Source organism: Vidua macroura, chromosome 17, assembly GCF_024509145.1.
Source record: "Vidua macroura isolate BioBank_ID:100142 chromosome 17, ASM2450914v1, whole genome shotgun sequence".
Taxonomy (NCBI): domain Eukaryota; kingdom Metazoa; phylum Chordata; class Aves; order Passeriformes; family Viduidae; genus Vidua; species Vidua macroura.
This window is the reverse complement of record NC_071587.1, coordinates 685,016-705,539: the sequence shown is the minus strand read 5'-3', so window position 1 is coordinate 705,539 and position 20,524 is coordinate 685,016. Positions and strand designations below refer to the sequence as shown.

General features: G+C 56.2%; 1 protein-coding gene across 6 annotated transcripts in view; it reads right to left on the bottom strand.

Moving 5' to 3' along the window:
* Positions 1-20,524, bottom strand: part of DLGAP4 (DLG associated protein 4) — a 157,252-nt gene that overhangs the window by 72,856 nt on the left and 63,872 nt on the right. For 4 of the 6 annotated variants that reach the window (XM_053992756.1, XM_053992759.1, XM_053992757.1 and 1 more), the window contains exons 3-5: positions 11,511-11,602; positions 2,402-3,419; positions 1,788-1,841 (exon numbers count right to left, since the gene is read on the bottom strand). In XM_053992756.1, the coding sequence (XP_053848731.1) occupies positions 1,788-1,841; positions 2,402-3,352 (1,005 nt within the window). In that variant the 5' untranslated portion in view covers positions 3,353-3,419; positions 11,511-11,602. The remainder of the gene's footprint in view (positions 1-1,787; positions 1,842-2,401; positions 3,420-11,510; positions 11,603-20,524) is intronic. The other 2 variants (XM_053992758.1, XM_053992762.1) reach the window with 1 other exon arrangement.

Sequence of the window (20,524 nt, the reverse complement as noted above, 5' to 3'; positions counted from 1 at the left end):
TGGGGCATCTCCCACTCCAAGGAGCTTCTCAGTCTCTTTCCTTGTGCTCTCAGCTGCATATGGGGCCCATGGGGACAGGGGATGGGGAGCACAGCCTCCCTCCTTGGAGACTGTGCTCTAAGGATGGAGCTGTGTCATCCTAGGGACTGATCCAAGAGACCCCTACCCTGATGGGACAGGGCTGGACCTGGAGCTAGGTGATCACCATCTCCAACATGTGGGTATGGATGTTTCCAGGGCCTGGAAACATCGCATGGACCCCCAGCAGTTGCTGATGAATCCCCAACATACTCAGACCTTTCAAATGGGGCAGGAGAGGTGAATGGCCTTGGAAGCTGGGGTGTCCTGTTTGTCCCCATCCCACTTCCGCCCTCCCTCATGTCCCTGCACCTCTGGCACCCACTGGGCATTTCTGCCTGGCAGCAGCCCCCTCTGCAGCAGGGCAGGGCTCCCATGTCCCTCAGGCGCTGGGAAAGCAAATCCTTGCTGTTCCTCCCCCTGGCACACAGAGGGAGTGGGCTTGCTCTGTTCCCAGGTGTGACAAGGGGACATGTGGCCTTGCAAAAGGACATTCCCCACACATAGGCTCCAGAGGTGACTTCTCCATCGCCTCTCCTGTGCTAAGGAGGGGCTGGGATACAATGACCCCGTCCTCCTGTGAGCTGCCTGAGCCCTGTGTCCTGATCTTTGAGGCTGACATTGGACACCTGGGGACAAGGTGAGCTCAAGCACCTGTGACCTGTCAGCTTGTGGGGGCACCAGGCATCATGTTTTTGGGACTGGGTGCCTGGGGTCTTGGTTCTGGTAGTGAACCGAGCACGAGGCTTGCCCCAGGCACTGGGAATGTTGGTCACACCCCGGTGTCCCCCTGTGCCCCTCCTGCCATGCCAGTCATGGCTGTTGGCTGCTCCTTGCCCGCTCCAAGTCCGGTGGTGCAGGCTGAGCCCCTGGCCAGTGGTCCCAGGAGGATCAGAGCAGGAGGGAACTGGGCAAAAGCTCCACCTCAAAACAAGATCCCTACCTGGGCGCTGCCTGCGTCGGTCGGCCCGGGGCTGAGGGGCTGGTCCCAGCTCCGCAGGGCAGCCGTGTCCTCCCAGCCGAGCGGTGGGGCTGCCCAGCTGCTGGCCAGGCCCGTGCCACCCAGCTGTGCCCACAGCCCTGCGTCAGGCTGTCGAGAAACGGAGGCTCATTACATAGGGGGAAGGAGCAGGCCAGCCTTGCCCCCGAGAGCCCAGGGGCTGTCGGGGCTGCCTGCTGGGCTCGGTGCTGCAGCCTGACGGAACAGGGCCCTTGGAGAGCTTGGCTGTAGCTCTTTAACCTCAAATGCTTAACGGGAAGGAGCAGGGGTAAAGAAAAAGGCCAAGATCATTTTCCCTGCTGGTGTTCCTGATGAAGTCAGTTTGGTCCCTTGGAAATTTGATTTGCAGCCGTGGCCAGTGAGGTATTGCTTCAATAATTCATCAGTTTTTAAAGTCTCTAACTCTGCTGGGCACATCCAGGGAAGCCCCTGGCACCTCTGCATTAAAAGGATGCTAGAGATTTACATGCACAGACTGGTCCCCTCTTCCCCCATCCAGGCCTGGCTTATTTGTCTTCATTCCTCTCTCTAGGGCACAACCAGGTTCATGCCGCTCCAGCGCTGTTTTGGAGCCTGCCACAGACTGGGAGCTGTGGGTGCCAGGGTTCCAAACCAGCATCAGCCATGCAGCCATGCAAGCGGGGCTGGCACTGCCCTGCTGCCCCAGCCCTGCCCCACAGGTGAGCAGCGAGGTGGTTGCGGGTCCTACCAGTGCTCCGGGGAAGCTGGGCAGAGCGGGGCTGACCGGGCACGCTGGCACATCCTTGCGATGCGTGGAGACAAGGGGGGAGCATTAGTTAGTGCTGCTGACCTTCAGCCCACGGCACAGGGGTCTCCGTGGGGGCCTGGGGAGCTGTGTCCAGTGAGATGTGGACAGCATTCACAGCCCCTCAGCATTCCCGGCTGTATGGGCACTCAGGGGAAACAGCCACATGGCGCAGCTACATCCCCACCTGCCCAGGAGTGTCCCCCAGCATCCGCAGGGCCTGGGCAGGCAGTGGGGACATGTGGGAGGCCTGCAGGAAATGGGGTCACACCCAGTGGAGGAGGTGGAGTGGCATGTCCCCTCCACAGGGACTGGGGGTGCTGGGACTGTGCTGCAGCTGTGGGAGATGGACCACATCAGCACCTGTGTCCCCACAGGAGGAATAGGGGCCTGTTCCCAGGGCCCTCCCCAGGCCTCTCCTGGCAGTGTGACGTGAGCTGGCAGCTGAACCATCGGAAGATGTTTGATAAGGTCACACGGGTGCCCACCAAGAGGATGTCCCTGAACTCCTGTACTCTCCCTGCACAGAGCATCCCGTATTCCCCTGCGGCACCCACCTGCAGGTAGTGGTAGGCCAGGTCCTGGTGGCAAGACTTGGATTTGAGCAAGGCTTTGTCGATGGTGGCAGAGGCCTTTTGGCACACCTCCCGGGCATGGCTGAGCGTCAGCGTGGACCAGGAGCCCCGCTTGATGTAGTTGGAATCGTTGTTGATGGGGATATTGGTGCAGGGGGTGACCTTGAGGTCGTTATTGCTCTTGGAGGATTTCAGCATGTGCTCGCTGATGGTGTTGTAGGCGTGCATGAAGTACTTTGGCTGGCTGTGGTCGGGCTGCCGGCCCAGTGTCATCAGCCCCATGGGGTTGCGGTAGCTGCAGGTGTCACTGTCCAGGTTGTCATCGGAGCTCCACCAGCCGGAGATGTTGGACCTGGTCCTGCGCTTGGGCTCGGAGGTCTTCGCCCGGTCCTTGCTCTTGCTTCTCCGGTTTTGCTTGGCATCATCTGCCCCCTTCTTCCCATTGACGTTGCCCTTGGTGGGGCCCTCCAGAGACTGGGACTTAGCAAAGAGCTTCTGCACGGAGTGCACCAGGTGCCGGATGCGCCCGGGGCTCTCACTCCGGTGCTTCGCGTCGCTCCGCTGGAACTGCAGGGTGCTGAAGCCGTCCCTGTGGATGGGCAGCTGCTTCTCAAACTGGTCGAGGAGGTTGGCAGGCAGGCGGTTGATCTTTGTGGCTTGGGCATGGCTCGGAAAGGGGTTGTCATCTGGGACCTCGAAATGGGAGTTGTAATGGATGCGGGGGAAAGTGCTGCTGTTGGAGATCTGGTTGTTGAGCGGAAGGAGACAGTCGCTGTGGACGGTGTTCTGGGCTGGGAATCGGGGATCCATGGTGAAGGAGTCGGTGGGGCTGAGGAGATAAGGGTTCCTGTCCTGGGGGGCATAAAGAGAGTCTTGAGGGGAGTCCAGGTTTTCGGAGAGATGGCGGCTCCTGTTGTCTCCTAAGCCCTTCATGGTCCCAGTGCTTCCTAGACCATGGCTCAGGGACGGTGTGGCAGAGCCCTCGCAGACCTCCCTGCAGCTGGAGGAAGAGATAGGATGCTGAGAGTCCACTGGGAGCCCCTCTGGCAGCCCACTCCTCCCTGGGGGCACATCTGTGTTCCCCTCTGAAAGCAAATGCCACCACAGTTAAGGGACAAAGGAGAGAAGCAGGATGGAAGAGGCAGGAGGGGAGGAGAAGGGGTGTGACACCAGAGGCTGGAGAGAGCAGGCCCAGCAGAGGAGGGGCAGGATTCACATTCCCACTGCAGCTGCAGTGCTCATGTGCCTCAGTGCCCAGCCACAGGCTGCTCAACAACACTGCTGCTGCTGTTCTGATGCTGCATGTGGGTATTGAACAGCACGACAGAGGCACTGCTAGCAGGTCCCTGCTCTGTCCCATCTGCTCGGGGAGCTGGAGGAAAGCCTGCTGTCAAAGCCCAGCAGGTCCTGCTGAGCCCAGCAGTCTGGAGCTGAGCACCCCAGCTTTGCAGGGTGCCTGGTGTTACTGAGGTGACGGATCCCGAGGCTGGCACAGCTCCCACAGCTGTGCTAATGTGACATGATGGCAAAGAGCTCCTCTCCAGCCAGTTGCTGCCTTCCTGGCAGGTTCTGCCCCGAAGCACAGTGTGTCAGTAGCTCTGTAAGAGCTGAGGTGTTTCTGAGCACTCAGAGCCTGACCTGAGAAGCTGTTGACAGCTCAGATGATGATTCCTGCTGGGCTGCACCACTCCTGGGGAGCTGTGTCACCTGTGCCACCCTCCCACCCAGCCCCTCTGTGCCCTCTGCCACAGTGAGGGGCTGGGCTTGGTCCCTTCCTTTCAGCAGGTACGGGATCCCTGTGCGTGGTGGAAAGGCAGCTGGGACAGGGGGATCCCCTGAGGGATCCTCACTGAGCATCTCCCCATGGTCTTGCCTCATCCTGCTCAGTTCAGAGGGATCCTCATCTTTACTGTGTTATACACGGAAAAATGACAAACCTTTTGGGTTTGCTTAAAAGAAAAATCAATGAACATTTATATGAGTTGAGCTGTCAATCAATAAGTTGATTTTCCATACTCAAAACCTACTTAAAATCACAGAGTGTATAGATGAACTCTTATTTCCTGTTACCTTTTAGTTTAGTTTCTTAGCTCCTTTTTGGTTTAGTTTGAGTGTTACTCAAAACAGAGAGAGTGATTTTTAACACATACAGATGGTATGTCCCTGTGGGGAGCAGGGTTGGCAGTCTGTGCTCCTGGCTTCTCCCTTTTAGCCATGAACTGGTCTCCAGTCTCCTCGAGGAACTTGTCCCCCACGTGCAGTGTGGCCAAAGTGGTGTGGGAGTGGAGTCAGTGACCACTGCAGGGTGGCAGGAATCGACAGGCTTGTCTTCCTCACTCAGGGAAAAATGTATTACAATGAAAAGCAGCCAGAGCTTTACATAATTGTTTGGAAGCACAAAAAAAAAACAAACCCCAAAAAACCTCCCAAAAAAACCAAACCAAAACAAAAAACCCACAAAACAAAACAAAACAAAACAAACCCCAAACAAACAAACAAACAAAAACCCAATAAAAAAGCCAACAAAAACAACAACAAAAAAAAACCCCAATCAAACAAAAACAAAACAAAACAAAACAAAACAAACTGAAGCAGAATTTATTCCATACCTTGATGGGCTTTGCAGTCTCCATTGAACTCTGTCACTCCCAGTGGGTTGGCAAAGCTAAGCTGGGCCTTCTAAAGCTGCAGTGAGCACAGCCTGGGCTTCCCATCCTGCTCCAAGGGAGACCCTAGTCCCCCTCCCCTGAGCCATGCTCCGAGGGTCCTGCCTGGGCTGACCTCAGCCCACCTGCCCTGGGACACTGCCCACGGCACCCTGCACCCATGGCAACTTCCCAGCACTGCTCCCAGGCATCCCGGGGCCTCATCGGGCTTGTCCGGTCCTGAGCCGGCCCCTGGGAGCAGCTCCTCCTCTCCTGCCTCTGAGCTGCTCCAGCTGCCTCCACCTCCAAACTGTGCCCTGCCCCTGTTCGGCTGTGCTGCTCTGGGGGCGAAGATTGGCCCCTCTCCCCCACACAGACAGTGCCCAGGCCTTTTGGGGATGGGGACATGGCCTGAGCTGGGAAGTGTTGACACCAAACCGGAACTTTGTGCCCAGACACCAAATGCAGCCTTAGCCTTGACTGGGGCTCAGCTGCTTCTGGTCCCTGTGGGTGTGATCCTAATTCCCCTGTGGATGCAACCCTAATTCCCCTGCAGGTGCGATCCTAATTTCCCTGTGGGTGCGATCCTAATTCCCGCTGTGCTCTCCAGCAGCATCAGCCCCCTGGAGTCCCCTGCTGGTGGATTTGGGGCGGCGCTGGCTGGGAGGTGCCAGCAGGGAGGTTCAGGATGTGCCAGCTGGCACCCACAGTGCTCAGAGCAGTGACAGAGAGCCCCAGGTGATGTTCCTAGAGGAAACCCTCCAGGCAGAAGGGAAGGATGGGGTGTAGGAAATTGAATTCCAGATGGCTTTGGATGGCCAAGCTCCATCTGCACACCTTGGAGAGGAAGCCCTGCAGGAGGCAGAAGCTCAAATCCTCCTTGAACACCACCCAGGCTCAGCTCTGTCTGCCACAGCCACTCTCCCTCCCCTCCTTCCCCCAGCTCTGGAATCCCAGTAAAATCCTTCCCTTGGGCCCAGGGCCATCCAGGCTCCAAGGGATGCTGTGGGACCAGGCTCACAGGAACCATCACAGGAACCAGGCTCCGTGAGGAGACTCCACACCCTGATTTGATCACAAAAGGTTGTCTCTGGATATTGATAGTAAATATATCTTTGCCTTCTGAGAGCAGGTGATATTTGAAGCAGGAATCTCTTCCTAAGGCAGCCCATGACTGCCTTGTGCTCACTGGGCTCCAGATAAACTCAAACTGCCTTAGGAATCAAAGGAAGTAGGGAAATGAAATGGAATTAAGAAATGTAGATCAATGGCATGCAGCGAAGGTCTAGTGTGCAGCAAGGAAGGTGTGAGGTGCATCCCTGCTGCTGGGCACGTGCTAGTGCTCACCACTTTGTCTTTGCTGCCTCCTCTGTCAGCTGGTTTCCCTCAGATGGATTAAACTGTTTTCTTACATTTCAATTACTCTCTGCAATCCTTGGCACTTTGTTGAGACATGGAGTCAGGGAAGGGAAGAGTCCAGCAAGATCTTCCCCACCATCTTTTAGATTTGGAAGGATGAAAAAAGCTTGAAACTAAATCTCCCAAATCCATGATCCTGCAGCTCACAGACTGACAAAGGCTGTCTCCTGGGACAGGTGCCCAGTGTCCCTGCTGTGTCACCCTGCCCTGAGCCAGACACCCCAGCAGGAGTGGTCAGGCCTGCACCACAGAGGGGGCACCAGGGTCACTGCAGGAGAAGATCTGTCCAGCAGAGGGTCACAGCAGGGGCTGCCAGAGCCAGGACAGGACCCCTGAGCCCATGGAAAGGGACTGGTTTCACCCCATTACCTCTGTTCCCCTCAGTCTGTTTTCTCAGGACTGCTCTTGCTCTTCCCAGTGGCTTTGCTGATGCTCAGAGGGGATGAATTGACCTGACCTGAGCTGATTTATTGCACTTTTGTGTGTACCAGACCCCAGCCAGAGGCAGCTTCTTGGGCCTGGTTCACAGCCTGCAGGTTTGGGTGAGCTGCACCTAACCCACCTTCAGCAGCACCTCCAGCAGCTCCAGACACCAGGCAGGGCTTGGAACCACAGAAAAGAATTCCTGAGTGGATTGGGGTGGAGGGACCTTAAAGCCCATCCAGTCCCATCCCCTGCCACGGGCAGGGACACTTTTCAAAAGACCTGGAAGGTTGCTCCAAGCCCCAAACAACCTGGCCTTGTACACTTCCAGGGATGGGTCACCAGCCATGTCAGGGACCACAGGGACCACTGGCTGTGATCAGCTTCTGTGCTGGAACTCTGCACCATAGGGGAATTGGGCAAACCAATGCCACTGCCCACCATGCCCCCTCCTCTTCAACTTCTGGAGTGGACATGACTTTCAGGAGATGCTGCTCTATTTCTATTGTCTTAAATGTTGCAAATCCACCTTGGACCAGCTTATCCTGAGGGCACAGAGAAGGCGGAGAACAGGGCAGACTCCCTGCCCTCTCTCAGCAAGGAGGGGACAGCAGGAGGAGCCTCACAGCCTCACCTCACTGCTCTGTGCTCCCATCTGTTCCAGGATCTTTGCCAGCCCAATCCATGGCAGAGGCCCTGGGCAGGGCTCAGTCCTTTGCACCAAGCCTGCCAGATCCCAGGGAGCTCTGAGAGCACCCCACACTCACCCAGATTTCTGCTTCTTGTATGTGTGCATTGGGACTGTAGCCAGAAGTGTTCTGCAGGCATGTGGATGTGGCACTTGGGGACATGGTTTAGTGGTGAAGGTGGCAGTGCTGGGTCAATGGTTGGACTCCATGGAGGCCTTTTCCAACCTCACTGGTTCCATGGGGCTACATCCAGCTCCATGTGGCTGTGGGGTGTGTGTGACACAGTGCTGTGTGTGACACAGCACATGGTGGCTGCCCAGGTGTGTGGGCTGTGTGGGGTGCACCTGTGACTGGGGTGCCCTGGGTGTTACAGGGCTCCTGAAGAACCAGGGAGTGCTGGGCTGGGGGCTCATTTCACCCTCCACAGGCAGCTCTTTGCTGCCTCCCTACTGCCTTTGCCCCTGCCCTTGGCACACACGTGCCATGCAAGGACTCCCTGTCCCCTCCCTGGCCACCTGGCTCTGCTGATGCAGCCACGGCTGCCACAGCTGAGCAATGCCTTGGCCCAGAAAAGGGCACTTGAAGAGGTTTCCAAATGGTGCTGAGGCCCTAGCACAGGGTGCCCTAAGAATCTGTGGCTGCCCCTGGATCCCTGGAAGTGCCCAAGGCCAGGTTGGACGGGGCTTGGAGCAGCCTGGGACAGTGGGAGGTGTCCCTGCTCCTGGTGGGAGGTGGGACTGGATGTCTTCAAGGTCCCTTCCCACCCAAACTATTCCAGAATTCTCTGGTTCCCTGATTCCATGTACTACTGAGGAAGGGCTGGCCAGAAAGGGTCAGGAGCCACTTGGGTGATGCTCAGGAGAGGCTGGTGGCACATTAGGAGAAGCAGCAGCCTGTAAAACAGGACTGCCCAGAGCACACATCCTCCAGGAGGAAGCAAGCCCCAGACTGACAGGGCTGAAGGCACCCTCTGGGGTCAGCTGGTCCTGCCCTCTGTCCATCAGCCCTTCCAGGGCTCCACATCCCCCAGGCAAACCCCGTCCCAGCCATCCAGGCTGGCTGCAAACACAGAAGCGGTTTTTGTACCCGGAACCAGCAGCACGATAACAATGGACTGGAATCCGAGGAGATGATTTGCCACCTGCAGGGGGAAAATGCCTCCCCTCTCCTGCTGCAGGAAGCTGAAAGGATCTGTGAGCTGTGGTGCAGGTGACGTTTGCCTGCCCACGTGGAGCCCAGCGTTCCCTGAATTAGCAGGACCTCTGGATGTGGTGCTGGGGGCCGCTGCCTGCCAGAGCCCTGCATTAATGATGATTCAGAGTTCACAATCTGATCATGGCCGACAAAAATAGCTGGCTGCTGCTCGGAACAATTCATTACACAACAGAGCCTCCTCCCGCCACGCTGCTCCCAAGATGCCCCCACAGCTCTGTCCTGGGGCAGAACCCGTCTCCAGGGATGGGCAGCAGAAAGCACTGCCTGTCCTGGGATGAAGGCAGGGGCTCCTGAGGAAGAGTTAATGCCACCCACTGTGACAGTGCCACCAGGAGAACCAAGCACAGCAATGGAGGGGACAGTGGCTTCCAGCAAGCCAAGTGTGTCACTGTCACCTTTTTGGGATCCTTGCTTAGGGGACAGGGAGTCCTCTAGAGGGCCGATCTGTCCATTGTCTAAGGGTGTGCAGGGGCTCACCCAGCCCATCCTCACTGCCCTGCCAGGCAGCCATCGCCAGGTGAAACGTACCCAGTGCCAGCCTGAGCTCGACAGTCTGATCCCTCAGCTGTGTCCCTGGAGAAGGATTTCCCCACATCCTTCCTCATGTGGGAAAACGTGGCTGGTGCCCTTTGAATGTGGGATCTACACACAGCTCCTGAGGCCTCATAACAGCTGAACACCAGTGGTCTCTTGCTTGTTCTTCAGGCCAAGGGGTGTCTCTGCCCACTGGTGCCCACTGGGGTTATGAGAGAGATGGGATCTGACTGGCACCATCCCAAAATGACCAGGAGTAATTTATCTTAAGAACTTTAAATCCTACCTATTTTTTTTGTTTGTTTGTTTTTTTGTTTTGTTTTGTTTTGTTTTGTTTTTTTTATCTACCAGCAAAACCAAATGCTGTGAAAGTCCAAGGTTGTGATATGACAAAGATTTTTGACTTCAGGTGTTGTCTAAGCTGGAGGAGCAGATGAACTCCTGAGAGAGACAGAGAACTTATTTCCATGCAGATGTCACTGGTAATATAATCAACTCTCCAGGGAGCAAAACCCCAGAAATTCTGCAACCTATTTGTCTATCCCTAAATAGAAGTTTCTCAAAGTTCTCCATGAGATGGGATTTGCTCTGAATCAGGAACTGCAAAGCATTAAGTAGGTCAAATGAGACAAATAAGAAAGGGAATTTTCAGGAAGGGAGCAAGACAGCTGATGAAGTGGCTGGAATGGAAGGACCAGGGCAGGGAGCTGGATTGTTGTCTTTGAAACCCACCTGCAGCCTCTGCTGCCTTGCAGAGCACTTGGGGCACAGGCTGGTGACCACACAGGGCATGTTCCAGTTTGGCTGGAAGAGCAGCTAATGAGAACATTCTGGCCCAAAGCTGACCTGTTCTGGCCAGTGGTGTTCAAGGGACTTGGAGGGGGTGAGGGAGTGCCTGCACAACCCCTATGGAGTGAGCGTGGGATGCAAAGCCCTGGATGCAAAGCCCTGAACATGGCTGACCTTGAGCTGCCTCTGTCCTGGCTCCCAGGGATGGAGGTGTCCACCCTTGCACTGAGAACTTGGGACCTAGACAAGGCAGAGACTCTGCTTGGCCTCCTGTATTGCCACCCTGCCCAAACTGAGTCCTCCTGCCTCTCTGTGCTGCCAGAGCCATCAGCAGCCCTGGGACCATGGCCCCAGTGCCCCTCCCAGGGCACAAAGACCACGCTGAGGAGGAGGAACTTCAGCCTGGAGAGGAGGAGACTGAGGTCAAACTTCACTGGAGTCTTCACTGGGGGAAAGTGCTGAGCTCTGCTCTGTGTGTCCAGTGACAGGATGGGGAATGTCTGGAGCTGGACCAAGGCAGGCTCAAGCTGGAGATCAGGGAAAGGTTCCTCATCCAGAGGGTGCTGGGCACTGCCCAGGCTCCCCAGGGGATGGGCATGGCCCTGAGGCTGCCAGAGCTCCAGGAGTGTTGGGACAGCACTGCCAGGCACAGGCTGGGACTGTTGGGGTGGCTGTGCAGGGCCAGAGTTGGATTGATGATTCTTGTGGATCCTTTCCAACTCAACTCATTCCATGATTCTCTGTCTCTTTGCCCTTAATGTTTGTGGCAGAGTAGTTACAGGATGCTCTGAAAGGCTGTGGCTGTCACTGCTGCAGCACCAGCTCAGCAAGGACCTTACTGTGCTCCAGGGCAGATGTTCCCATTGCCTGAATGTCCACATGAAGTGGGGCAGAGCCCTGCCTGCATTCAAGATGCAGGGTGGAGTTGGCACTCAGTTTGCTCAGTGCCTCAAACAAAGCAGCTCCTGTAGCTTGAGGGTCTCGGGGCAAAGAGGAGCAGGTGGGAAAAGTCAGCAGCTCCCTGTGCCATCCCTTCAGAGCCCAGGCTGGGCCCGTGCGCAGCTCCATGCGCTCAGAGCTCGGGAACACTTCCTTTGTCTCAAAGTGGGTTAGGTGGAGGCGTGGCGTTACTATAGCAATGGGCAGGAGATTTCATAACTTTATTTTGCGAGGAGCGTGTTGCAGGATTCGCCAGGAGATGGAGGGAGGGCTATCATTGAATCACCCTCCCAGCTTCCCTTCCCCAGCCTGCTCCTGCAGGAGCTCCACTGCCCTTTGGCCACAAGCACAGAGCTGGAGCTGTGCCCCCTGGCCCCCTCGGGACTCCCAAAGCCACCCCAGGGCCATCCCCAAAGCCACCCCGGGGCCATCCCATACCTCTCAGCTTGCTGGGCTTGGGCACTAGGCCAGATTCAGCATCCTGAGCACCGTATGTCCCTCTGGGCTCCAAGGCTGTCCCTCATGAAGACCTGCGGGGCAGAGAGAAAAGGGGATGTGTCCTCACAGGGATCAGAGAGGCGTCTGTGATCCCTGGGATCAGAGTTTGTCTTCCTGACAAACATCCCAGGCCACAACCCAATGCTGCAAACACTTGACTGCTCTGCCTGATACCCAGGCTGTGTCCAGCAAAGGCAAATGGCAAAGAGTAAGGCAGAGGCAGTGCCCACAGGACAGGGAAAGATGTGGGAGTGGGCCCCTTATCCCTCTGGGTGTCACATGGACTGAGAGGATGAGCTGGAGATCAGCCAGGTGGTGAGGAGAACATCCAAAATGCTCCTTGCTGGGGGCTCAGGGCTGGGCAGAGCCCCTTTGTGGGAAAGTGCTCTTTGTCTTTCCTTCCCTTCTTTGTTTATTGTGGACTCACCCCCCTGCACTCCGTGGCCATGCCAGGAGCCACTGGCCTGGGCAGGGGGATCCTGTCACCCTCTGTGCCTCACCATCTGGGCTGGCCCCTTTGAGCCAAGCCCGGGGAGGCAGGAAGGACAATCCTGGGGACAATCCCCCTGCCCAGGTTGGCAGATGGCACCTCTGGTGTTCCCCTTGCTGTGTCCCAGCATTGCCCCTGCAGAACTTGCTCTGAGTGTTAGTTCCAGCACTGCTCATGGCAGCTCCCACTCAACCTCTCCCACCTGGTCACTAGGTGCTACTGTGCTGCAGCTAAAGCCTGGTGGTTCCTCCTTCCCTGCCACCCAACCATGCTGCAAACCATGGGAAAAATGCTCCCTCTGTGAAAAGCCAGCTAAATAAATATGGGGAACCCCCCCACCATGTTTCTTAGTGTCCCCAAAACCCTACCAACCCCACAGAGAACACAGCCTGAGTTATGTAATCAGTGGTGTTGGGGTTTGCATTGATGAACACCCCAGGCTAGTTTGTGTGCACACACAGCCTGTCCTGCACTGGGAGCTGCTGAGACAAACTGGGCAACTCCTGCTGCAGGGAAGCAGGGGCTGGGAATGACATGGGAACCAGAAGAGGCGTTAGCCTTCCTAGGACAGCTTTTTCATTCCTACTTGAATGGAGGAGGCCATATGGGTTTGAGAAGGTCTGTGAGAGCTCAAAGACAGGTGAATATAGGTGAACCCCAGTTTCTTGGCTCAGATGGAAGGCTGGGAGAAGGATAAAAACCTCGTCAATTTTTCTAGGAAAGCCAGATCCAGGTGCTGGGCTTGACTCCCACCCTGGTAATGCAGAAGCTGACCAAACTGGTGCTCAGAGATGAGGCAGCAGTTCTTTGTCCCCAGAATGGAGAGATGGGCACTGCAGTGCTCCTGAGACCCCGCTGTGCCACCTGCCACCAGCCAGAGGGGCTTTTTCCAGCCTGGGGTCACACACATCCTGGGTGTCTGGCTGTGGCAGAGGCACCGTGCTCTCCTCAGACATGCCCAGCAGCCCTCCTAGAACCCGCTGAGGAAGCAAAGCCTGCAGAATAGAGAGGCAGAGTGCAGGCAGAGAACAAGAGGACTGTGTCCACTCCAAGGCCCTCAAGGAGGATATCCTAACAGACAGAATGGAAAGCCTGGGAAGGTCAGCATATTGGCCTCCTAAATTGGGTACAAACCCTCAGCACCTACCTATCTCTGTCACCCACTGTGTGACAGTGCCCTGCTCTAATGCCACCAGTGCTGGGAAGGAAGGCAGCACCACTGAAGCTACTGATGGCCACCATGGAAGCCACCAGCACCTTCTAGCAACGCCCCCAGCACCCTCCTGGCTGCACAGGCATCACCACAAGCACCCAGCACCTGTAACAGCAGCGATGGCTGTTGGGATGGAAGTGCCTGTCCAGAGCTGGCAGCACCTGTCAGGTCAGTGCGTGTCACCAGCACTCTCAGGGTGCCTCAGGCCCCCAGGAACAGGCCAGTCCTGGCATCCTCTGGCACATCCAACGGTTGGGAGAAGCAGGGACTGGGTGCCAGGCCTCCCTTCACCCAGCAGGTTCCTCCAACTGAACAAGGTCACTGAAGCTCCAGGGGAAGAAGCATTTTGGTGTGGAACACTTTTTTTCCCCTTCACATGCTGTTCTTGCACAGAGAAAATGGCACCATAATTGCTTTAAATTAATATCAGCATCAACGCCCAAGGAAATGCAAATGAACAGTTGTGTCACCAGCCCAACCACCTGATGTTACCAACCATCCAGACACCTCCATTGTCCCTTTCCTCCTGCCTCCATTGTCCCCCTCTCCCTGCCATTCTCAGGAGCAAGGTGCTCACAGCTGGGGTGCAAGGGGTGGGATGGAAGCTCATGCATAAAGGACAGGAGAGGGGCTGTAAGCTCAGGGAAGGGGACTGCAGACCAGTGGAAGGGTGGGGGAGAAGGGGCCAAGCTGGGGCCCTGATTTTCCAGGCAGTGAGGGCAGAGGATGCCAGAGGAAGCAGTCAAGAGTCCATCCAGGACCCTTCTCTGCTCAGGGGTGTCTTGCTGATGAACTGAAGCCCCTTCAAGACAATTTTGGTGAACAGGGAGTCAAATGCTCTACAGCCAAGCCTCACTGGAGAATCAGCTGGTGATTATTGTCCTCTTGGTCTAAGGTAGGAGGCCACAGCCTGCCCTGCTGCAGCCTGGGCGATTCTATGTGGCTGGAGAAGGCCTTGAAGGGACAGATCTGGTGCTCCTGGTCCAGCCTCAGAGATGGCTGCAGGTTGGTGATGAAATATGAAGCATCAGTGTCTGCTGGGGCCTCCTGAGGAAGGCGATGAGGTTTCAGCACAGTGAGCAGATGAGGAGGGCAGGGTGGTCCTTCCCCTTCTGCCACCCCAGGGCCACACTGGTGTGGTCACAGCCAGAGCAGAGCAAGGCCAGCAGAGCCAGGCAGGTGCAGGTGTGCTGGGATCTAATTCTAGGGAAAATCCAGAGGAATGTTACAGGCTCAAACAGCAGCATCTTGGGATGGTCTCTGTGAGAAGAGAGGTCCCTCCCAGGCTGGGCTGTCACCTCCTGCTCCTTCCTGCTTCTCCTCCAGGTTTGGACAAGCCTCAGCAAACCACCCATGGCTGCTTTTGGTAAACCTGAGAGGAGATGAAGCCCTCATTCCAGGGTGCAAGCACAGTGACCTGGCAGCCAGCCCAGCGCTGGACTCAGAGCTTTGTGAAAAGGCTGAGGGTCCCCGTGGGATCCCACGAGCACAGCAGGGATGTTGCAGGGATGGGGGGATGAGCAGGCCTGGCACAGGGGCAGAGGGGAAAGGGCGAGGAGCAGAGCACAGCCCCACAGGCAGGTGCCCAGTGTTGGCAAGGGCTGCTGAAAAAGGGCCCCTTCCTCCTGCTGTCACGCCTCCTGCTGTTGTCCCCTCCTGCTCTCGTCCCCAGACTGAACACTTTGATTTACAGACTGTAAGATCAGGTACAGACATTGCCAACCCTTCTGAAACAGGCCATAACACCATTTTGTGCAAATCCAGCAAGAGAACTAGTGAAAATAAATATATGTGTGCTCTTGTAATCTCTGCGCCATTTCTCTGTGTAAAACAAATGCATTGAGCTCCTTTGGGTGTCCCAGAAAGAATCACCCTGGAGGACGTTTGGAGGCTGAGCTGGGAGCAGCACCTCCAGGGAAGGACAAAAAGCTGCTTGGAGAGAGGGGAGAGCACAAGTGAGGTATGGCTGAGCATAAGGGAGGAGGTTTGCAGACAGGATTAAGATCCTTCTGAGGAGGCACAAAAGGAAAAATATGTGTGTGAAAACACCAGGGAAACAATTGAGCAAAGGTGGGAAGGGTGGGAAGTCCTGCTGAGCTGTGAGGAAAGTGCTCCCCTCCCCAAGCCCAGAAGGCTCCCACACAGATGCCTTGTCAGCAGGGTCCTGTTGGGGCAGGGCAGCAGGGAAATGAGGTTACAGCACATGGAGTGGGCTGTTCCTGTCCCCGCTCTCCCGACAGGAGAACACAAGGACAACATGCACTGATCCTGCCGAAGATGGAAGTTGAAGTCAGCAAGAAGCTGAGGCAAAAGATCAACCCTGATGACTCCCAGAGGTCAAACCCCACACCACTGTCAACTGAGAGGAACCTTGGGGACAGAGTGGGGACCTGACAGTAGCACTCCTTTAACTCTATGCACAGGGGGACCTGCCAGATCTTGGAGGCATTTCCTAAAGGAGAAAGACTTTGCAGAGAGTGACTTTGAGTGCCTGAAATATGTTTCATTTGAAAGAAACATCACCCTCCCTCTGCTAAGATCTTCTATTAAATTTGCTGTTACCAATTTACTAAATGAACACTGAGATAACCTCTGCTCTACTCAACTGGTTCAGATTAGATATTGGACAAAACAGTTTCACTGAAAGAGTGGTCAGGCACAGGCATGAGTTGCCCAGGGAGGTGGTGTGGAAGTGTTCAAGAGCCACCTGGATGTGGCACACAGAGATGTGGTTTAGGGGTGGCTATGGTGGGACTAGGTTGATGGCTGGACTTGGTGATCTTGAAGGTCTCTTCCAAGCTTGAGGATTCTGTGAGATGGGAGCGTGGCCAGGCCAGCAGCCTGGGAGGGCAGGGGAGGGCACTGTGGGTGGGGGTTATCTGTTCTTGGTATGGGAACAGCAGCAAACAGCCCTGAGATCCCTGGTGTAGGAATGGGGGAAGGAGCTGGAAGGAGCAGAGCTGAGCCTCTCCCTCCAGACAGTGAGAGACCTGTGCCCCCAGCAGGGAGGACACATGCTCCTGCGGAGGGACCCCAGTGGGGTGGCATGTCCCCTCCTCAGGGCCCATCAGAGGGTGTCTGTAAAGCTGGGCAGCCTGGAATTGAGAGGAGGGATCCTGCACTGGTGCCACACCCCTGCACAGGAGCTCCCAGGAGAGGGCAGGGCACACCTAAGCTCTGCTGAGGTAGAACTGGCCGGGACTGCAGGGACCCGGGAGAGGCTTCCTGTGGTGGAAGACTTTCCTCTGAGGGTAGGGGGGTGTGGGACAGACCAACAGGACCTGAAAGTGAGGGAGAAGAACACACAGGATGAACTGGGAGCCTTCACCTGAATAACATCATGATGTGGAGAATAAAACTGGTCAATTCAAGGGACTTGGAGAGAAGAAATTCTCTAAGTGCCTTCCCACCAATGCCAGGGAGCCTGATAAAACACTCTGCTCACATATGGATAAGGATCTGACCTCCTGAAATCTGACTGGGAGCATCACGTATTTGGAGTGTTAAAACCAGCAAATGTTAAAAACAACAGCTTCAGGGAGGAATGAGGGCGCAAAGGGACATCACTGCGGCAGGCAAGGTCAGCAGTTTGAGTCATACCCACCTGCCAAGCTCTCAGATCTGCTCCAGCAGAGGCAGAAGAAGGTGCAAGAATGCATCCCCAGCCTGGCAGCTGCTCTGCCAGCAGCACTGTGATCTGCAGGGGAAACAGGTTTCCTTGCTATGGGAGAGACTTGTGCAGAGCATTGCATCCCAGGGTGAGCCCATGAGGGATGTGCAGGGCATAGTGGCTCAACAGCTGGACACATCTGTACAGAATCATGGCTAAAGTGAGACCCTGTCTCAGCCAGGGAAGGCACGAGGAGCAGGGCCTGTGTGTGGCACCTACAGTGCCTTACTGGAGAAGAGAGTCCATTTATGGCAGCTTGGTGTCTGGGAGGATAGTCACAGAATCAGGGAGTCAGTAAAATCAGAAAAGCCCTCTGAGATCACCAAGTGGAACCCTTAACCCAGCACTGCCAGGTCCACCACTAACCCACATCCCCAAGTGCCACATCCACACAGTTTTTTAACACTTCCAGGAATGGTGACTTCACCAGTGCCCTGGGCAGCTGTGCCAGTGCCTCAGCACTCTCGCTGTGAAGAAATTTCCCCTAATATCCAGTCTGAGTGACTGTGGAGAATAATGGAGGCACATTGACCTAAAGCCAAAGAAAGGCTTATTTCCAGTCCTACAGCTGCACCTACACCCAGCCATGGACTGTCCCTGGTGCTGCTGGCTCTTACTGCAGCCCTGGGCTGAGCAGCACAGCCCGGGCACACCGGACTGGGACAGCTAGTCTGAGCTGCAGTGTGGTTGCAGAGAGAACAAAAGGCCAGAGGTGCTGGCTCAGAGCCTCCTCCTGTCCTGCCCAGCCTGTCCCCAGCCTGAGGCCTGGCACAGTCTGTCCCCCCCCCAGGGAACCCTGGATCCTGCTCCTGCCCGGGTCTGCAGAGTGCCCATGTCCTGACCATGCTGGGAACTGACCTGCTCTCCTGTGGCAGGAACACCTGAAGGATCTGTCCTGCTCCCTGTCCTCACTCCCTGTCCCTGACACTGCCTGTCTGCTGACAAGGGACAAAGGGCAGCATCTCTCATTGAGGCTGGGCACAACCTGACATGGCCACACCAAATTCATTTAAAAATCCCTAAGCCAGGTCAGACACACCACCACAAGTGTCAGAAAGTCCCAAGCTCGTGCAGTCCTGCTGAGAAGCCTCAGCTGTGTTCCTTCTCTGGCTCTGGAAGGGAAGGGACAAAGAAGCTCCTGGTGTAACTCCTGGGAGAACCTGCACCACTCACGGGGTGCCACGGAGCTGCAAACGCCCGGCTGCACCTGGAGCAGGTCCCTGCTCTGTGCTGATGGCCGAGCCCCGCACTGAGGTGGCCACCAGCTGCATCTTGGGCACAAGGGATGGACCGAGGAGAAGCTCTGCGGCAGAGGCAGGGCAGGCCCGCCTCCGCTGGGCTGGGCTGTGCTCTGGGGCTGGGCTCTCTGCTCTGGCTTCTGTCACAGCGATGTCACTGACTGCCGGGCATCAATTCACAGCAGCTCCGCGGGAGGCACGGGGCTGATGGCCACAGCGCCGGGCTGATGGCCACAGGGTAGGGCTGGTGCCTGCCAGAGGAGGGGACGTGCCGTGCCCATCGGGGCTGCTCCAGCTCCGTCACCGCGGAGCTGCCGTGTCCCTGGCTTGTCCCCTCAGCAGTGCGGAGGATGCTCGTGTTCTGAGAGCAGGGAGAGCTCTGCAGGTGCTGCCTTTAACGATTACGATGAGTAATTCCCTTTCAGTCCTTTAATCAGTCGCTTTTAATTAGCGTGCCAGTTGTTTTTTCCTTAGCAAACAGCTCTTTCAATGAGGGTTTTCGCTGCATCTGCTGGCTTGGGAAAACACTGCTCCCTGATGGGGCTGTGTGTTCATTCTTTGGCAGGAGCTTCCTCCTTGTGAAGGCTCTGGGACTGGGCTCACATGCAGAACATGGCACAGGTTCTGCTCATCCTTGGGAAGCTCCTTGCTGCTGAGATGGAGGCATTCCTGGAGGTGCCCTGTGCTGATGGCATGCTGGTCATTGCTTTTTCCAGAGGCCCTCCTGCAGGCAAGTCCATCCTCCTCATCCACGCCCCTTTTGGCCTTTCAAATTCTCCTTTGAAACTTCCTTAGCTCTGTGATTCTGGTATCTCAAGGCAGCAAGTTCCACAGGGAAATTCTGCCTGTGGAAGAGGATCCCACCTTGATCCCCTTGGGATGCTTTGTCTCCTGGTAGGGAACAGAGTCCCCAGAGCAGCGGCTCCCTGTGTGGGGCAGGCTCTGTTTCCCAGCTCCAGCCCCTCTAACAGACACAGAGGTGCCCTCACCTGCAGAGGTTTGTTCATGGTGCAGGTGTTTCCCTGCTGCTCTGCACACCTGGGCACTGCTGGCTGTGGGTCAACCAGCCCCAGATTCAGAGCAAACACTCTGGTGCTCCTTCCCCTCCTCAACTCCACATCACCAAACTCCTCCTGAGCTCATCCTACATCTGTATCGGGATCCAGCTCTTGGGCCAAAAGCTTTGCTTCCATTTTCCCTTGAACAATAGCCTACTTTTGGATGGGTTTTCCCTCTCCCTGGGTGTGTTTTTCTCTCTCCCTGGGTGGGTTTTTCTGTCTCCCAAGGTGGCCTTTGCCCTCTGCCCTCAGAGGACCTTGTCCCTTGCTCCTTTGCCCTTTGGAGGGAGGGAAGCTCTGTCTCTCGGAGGGGCCCCAGCCTCTTCCCTTTTCCTGCCCAGGATAGGATGTCCAGACTGGCCCAGCTTCCCATGAGTCACCAGCAAATCCCAGTTTCCTTCTCAGGGCCCTGGCACCAGAGCCCTAATTACAGGGCAAGACTAGTGGAAACAAGCTTATTATTTACCAGGCTAATGAAAATTAATCATGCCTCCCCCTCCCTTTCCTGGGAGAACAGTCATGGACAAGAAAGCAGATTATAAAAGCATTACAGGTGACTGCTGTGCTGGGCTCTGGCACTACCTGAGGGCTATCTGGGGCTGTGGGCTGTGTTTGCAGATCACCTGGAACTCAAGGGTTAAAGCTGCCCCCCCAGTGCTGCCTGTTCTCCCCCCAGTCTGCTGCTGGCAGAAGCTGGGCACAGATGGAGCCCCGAGGCACTGCCAGCCAGGCTGGAGAGCCCCTCCCTGCTTGTCCAGGCAGCTGCTGCTTCCTCTGGGGCCTGGACCCCTCTGGCATCATCTGTCTCCTTGCAGGGAGCAGTGTGGGGTGCAGAGGGCTCCCAGCCCAGGGACTCCCAGCCCAGGGCAGCTCCCAACACAGCCCAGTTTGCTTCATGCAGGCAGCCAGTGGCTCCAGGCTGCTGCACAAGGCAGGGAGATGGGGAGCAAGGCTGTGTGTGAGGCCAGAGAAGGACTGGCTCACATTGCACAGATGTGGAAAACCAGAGCACCCTGTATCCACTGGAGCCACTGGTTCTGGAGAGAGTGCTGCAGCAGAGGGATGAACTCTAGCAAATGCAAAACCCACCACCTTCAAATTATCACCCCACTTAAAAAATCAGCCTCACAGAGAGGAAATCGAGGCATAGGATGGGGCAGGTCAGCCTGGAGACAGAGAGAGAACTCCAGCCTGCTGAACTCTGCCAGGGCCTGCCCCCGTGGTCCCAGCTGGGGGAGGAGATGCAGGGATGCATCCCAGGGTTGCAGCACTGCACACCCAGTGC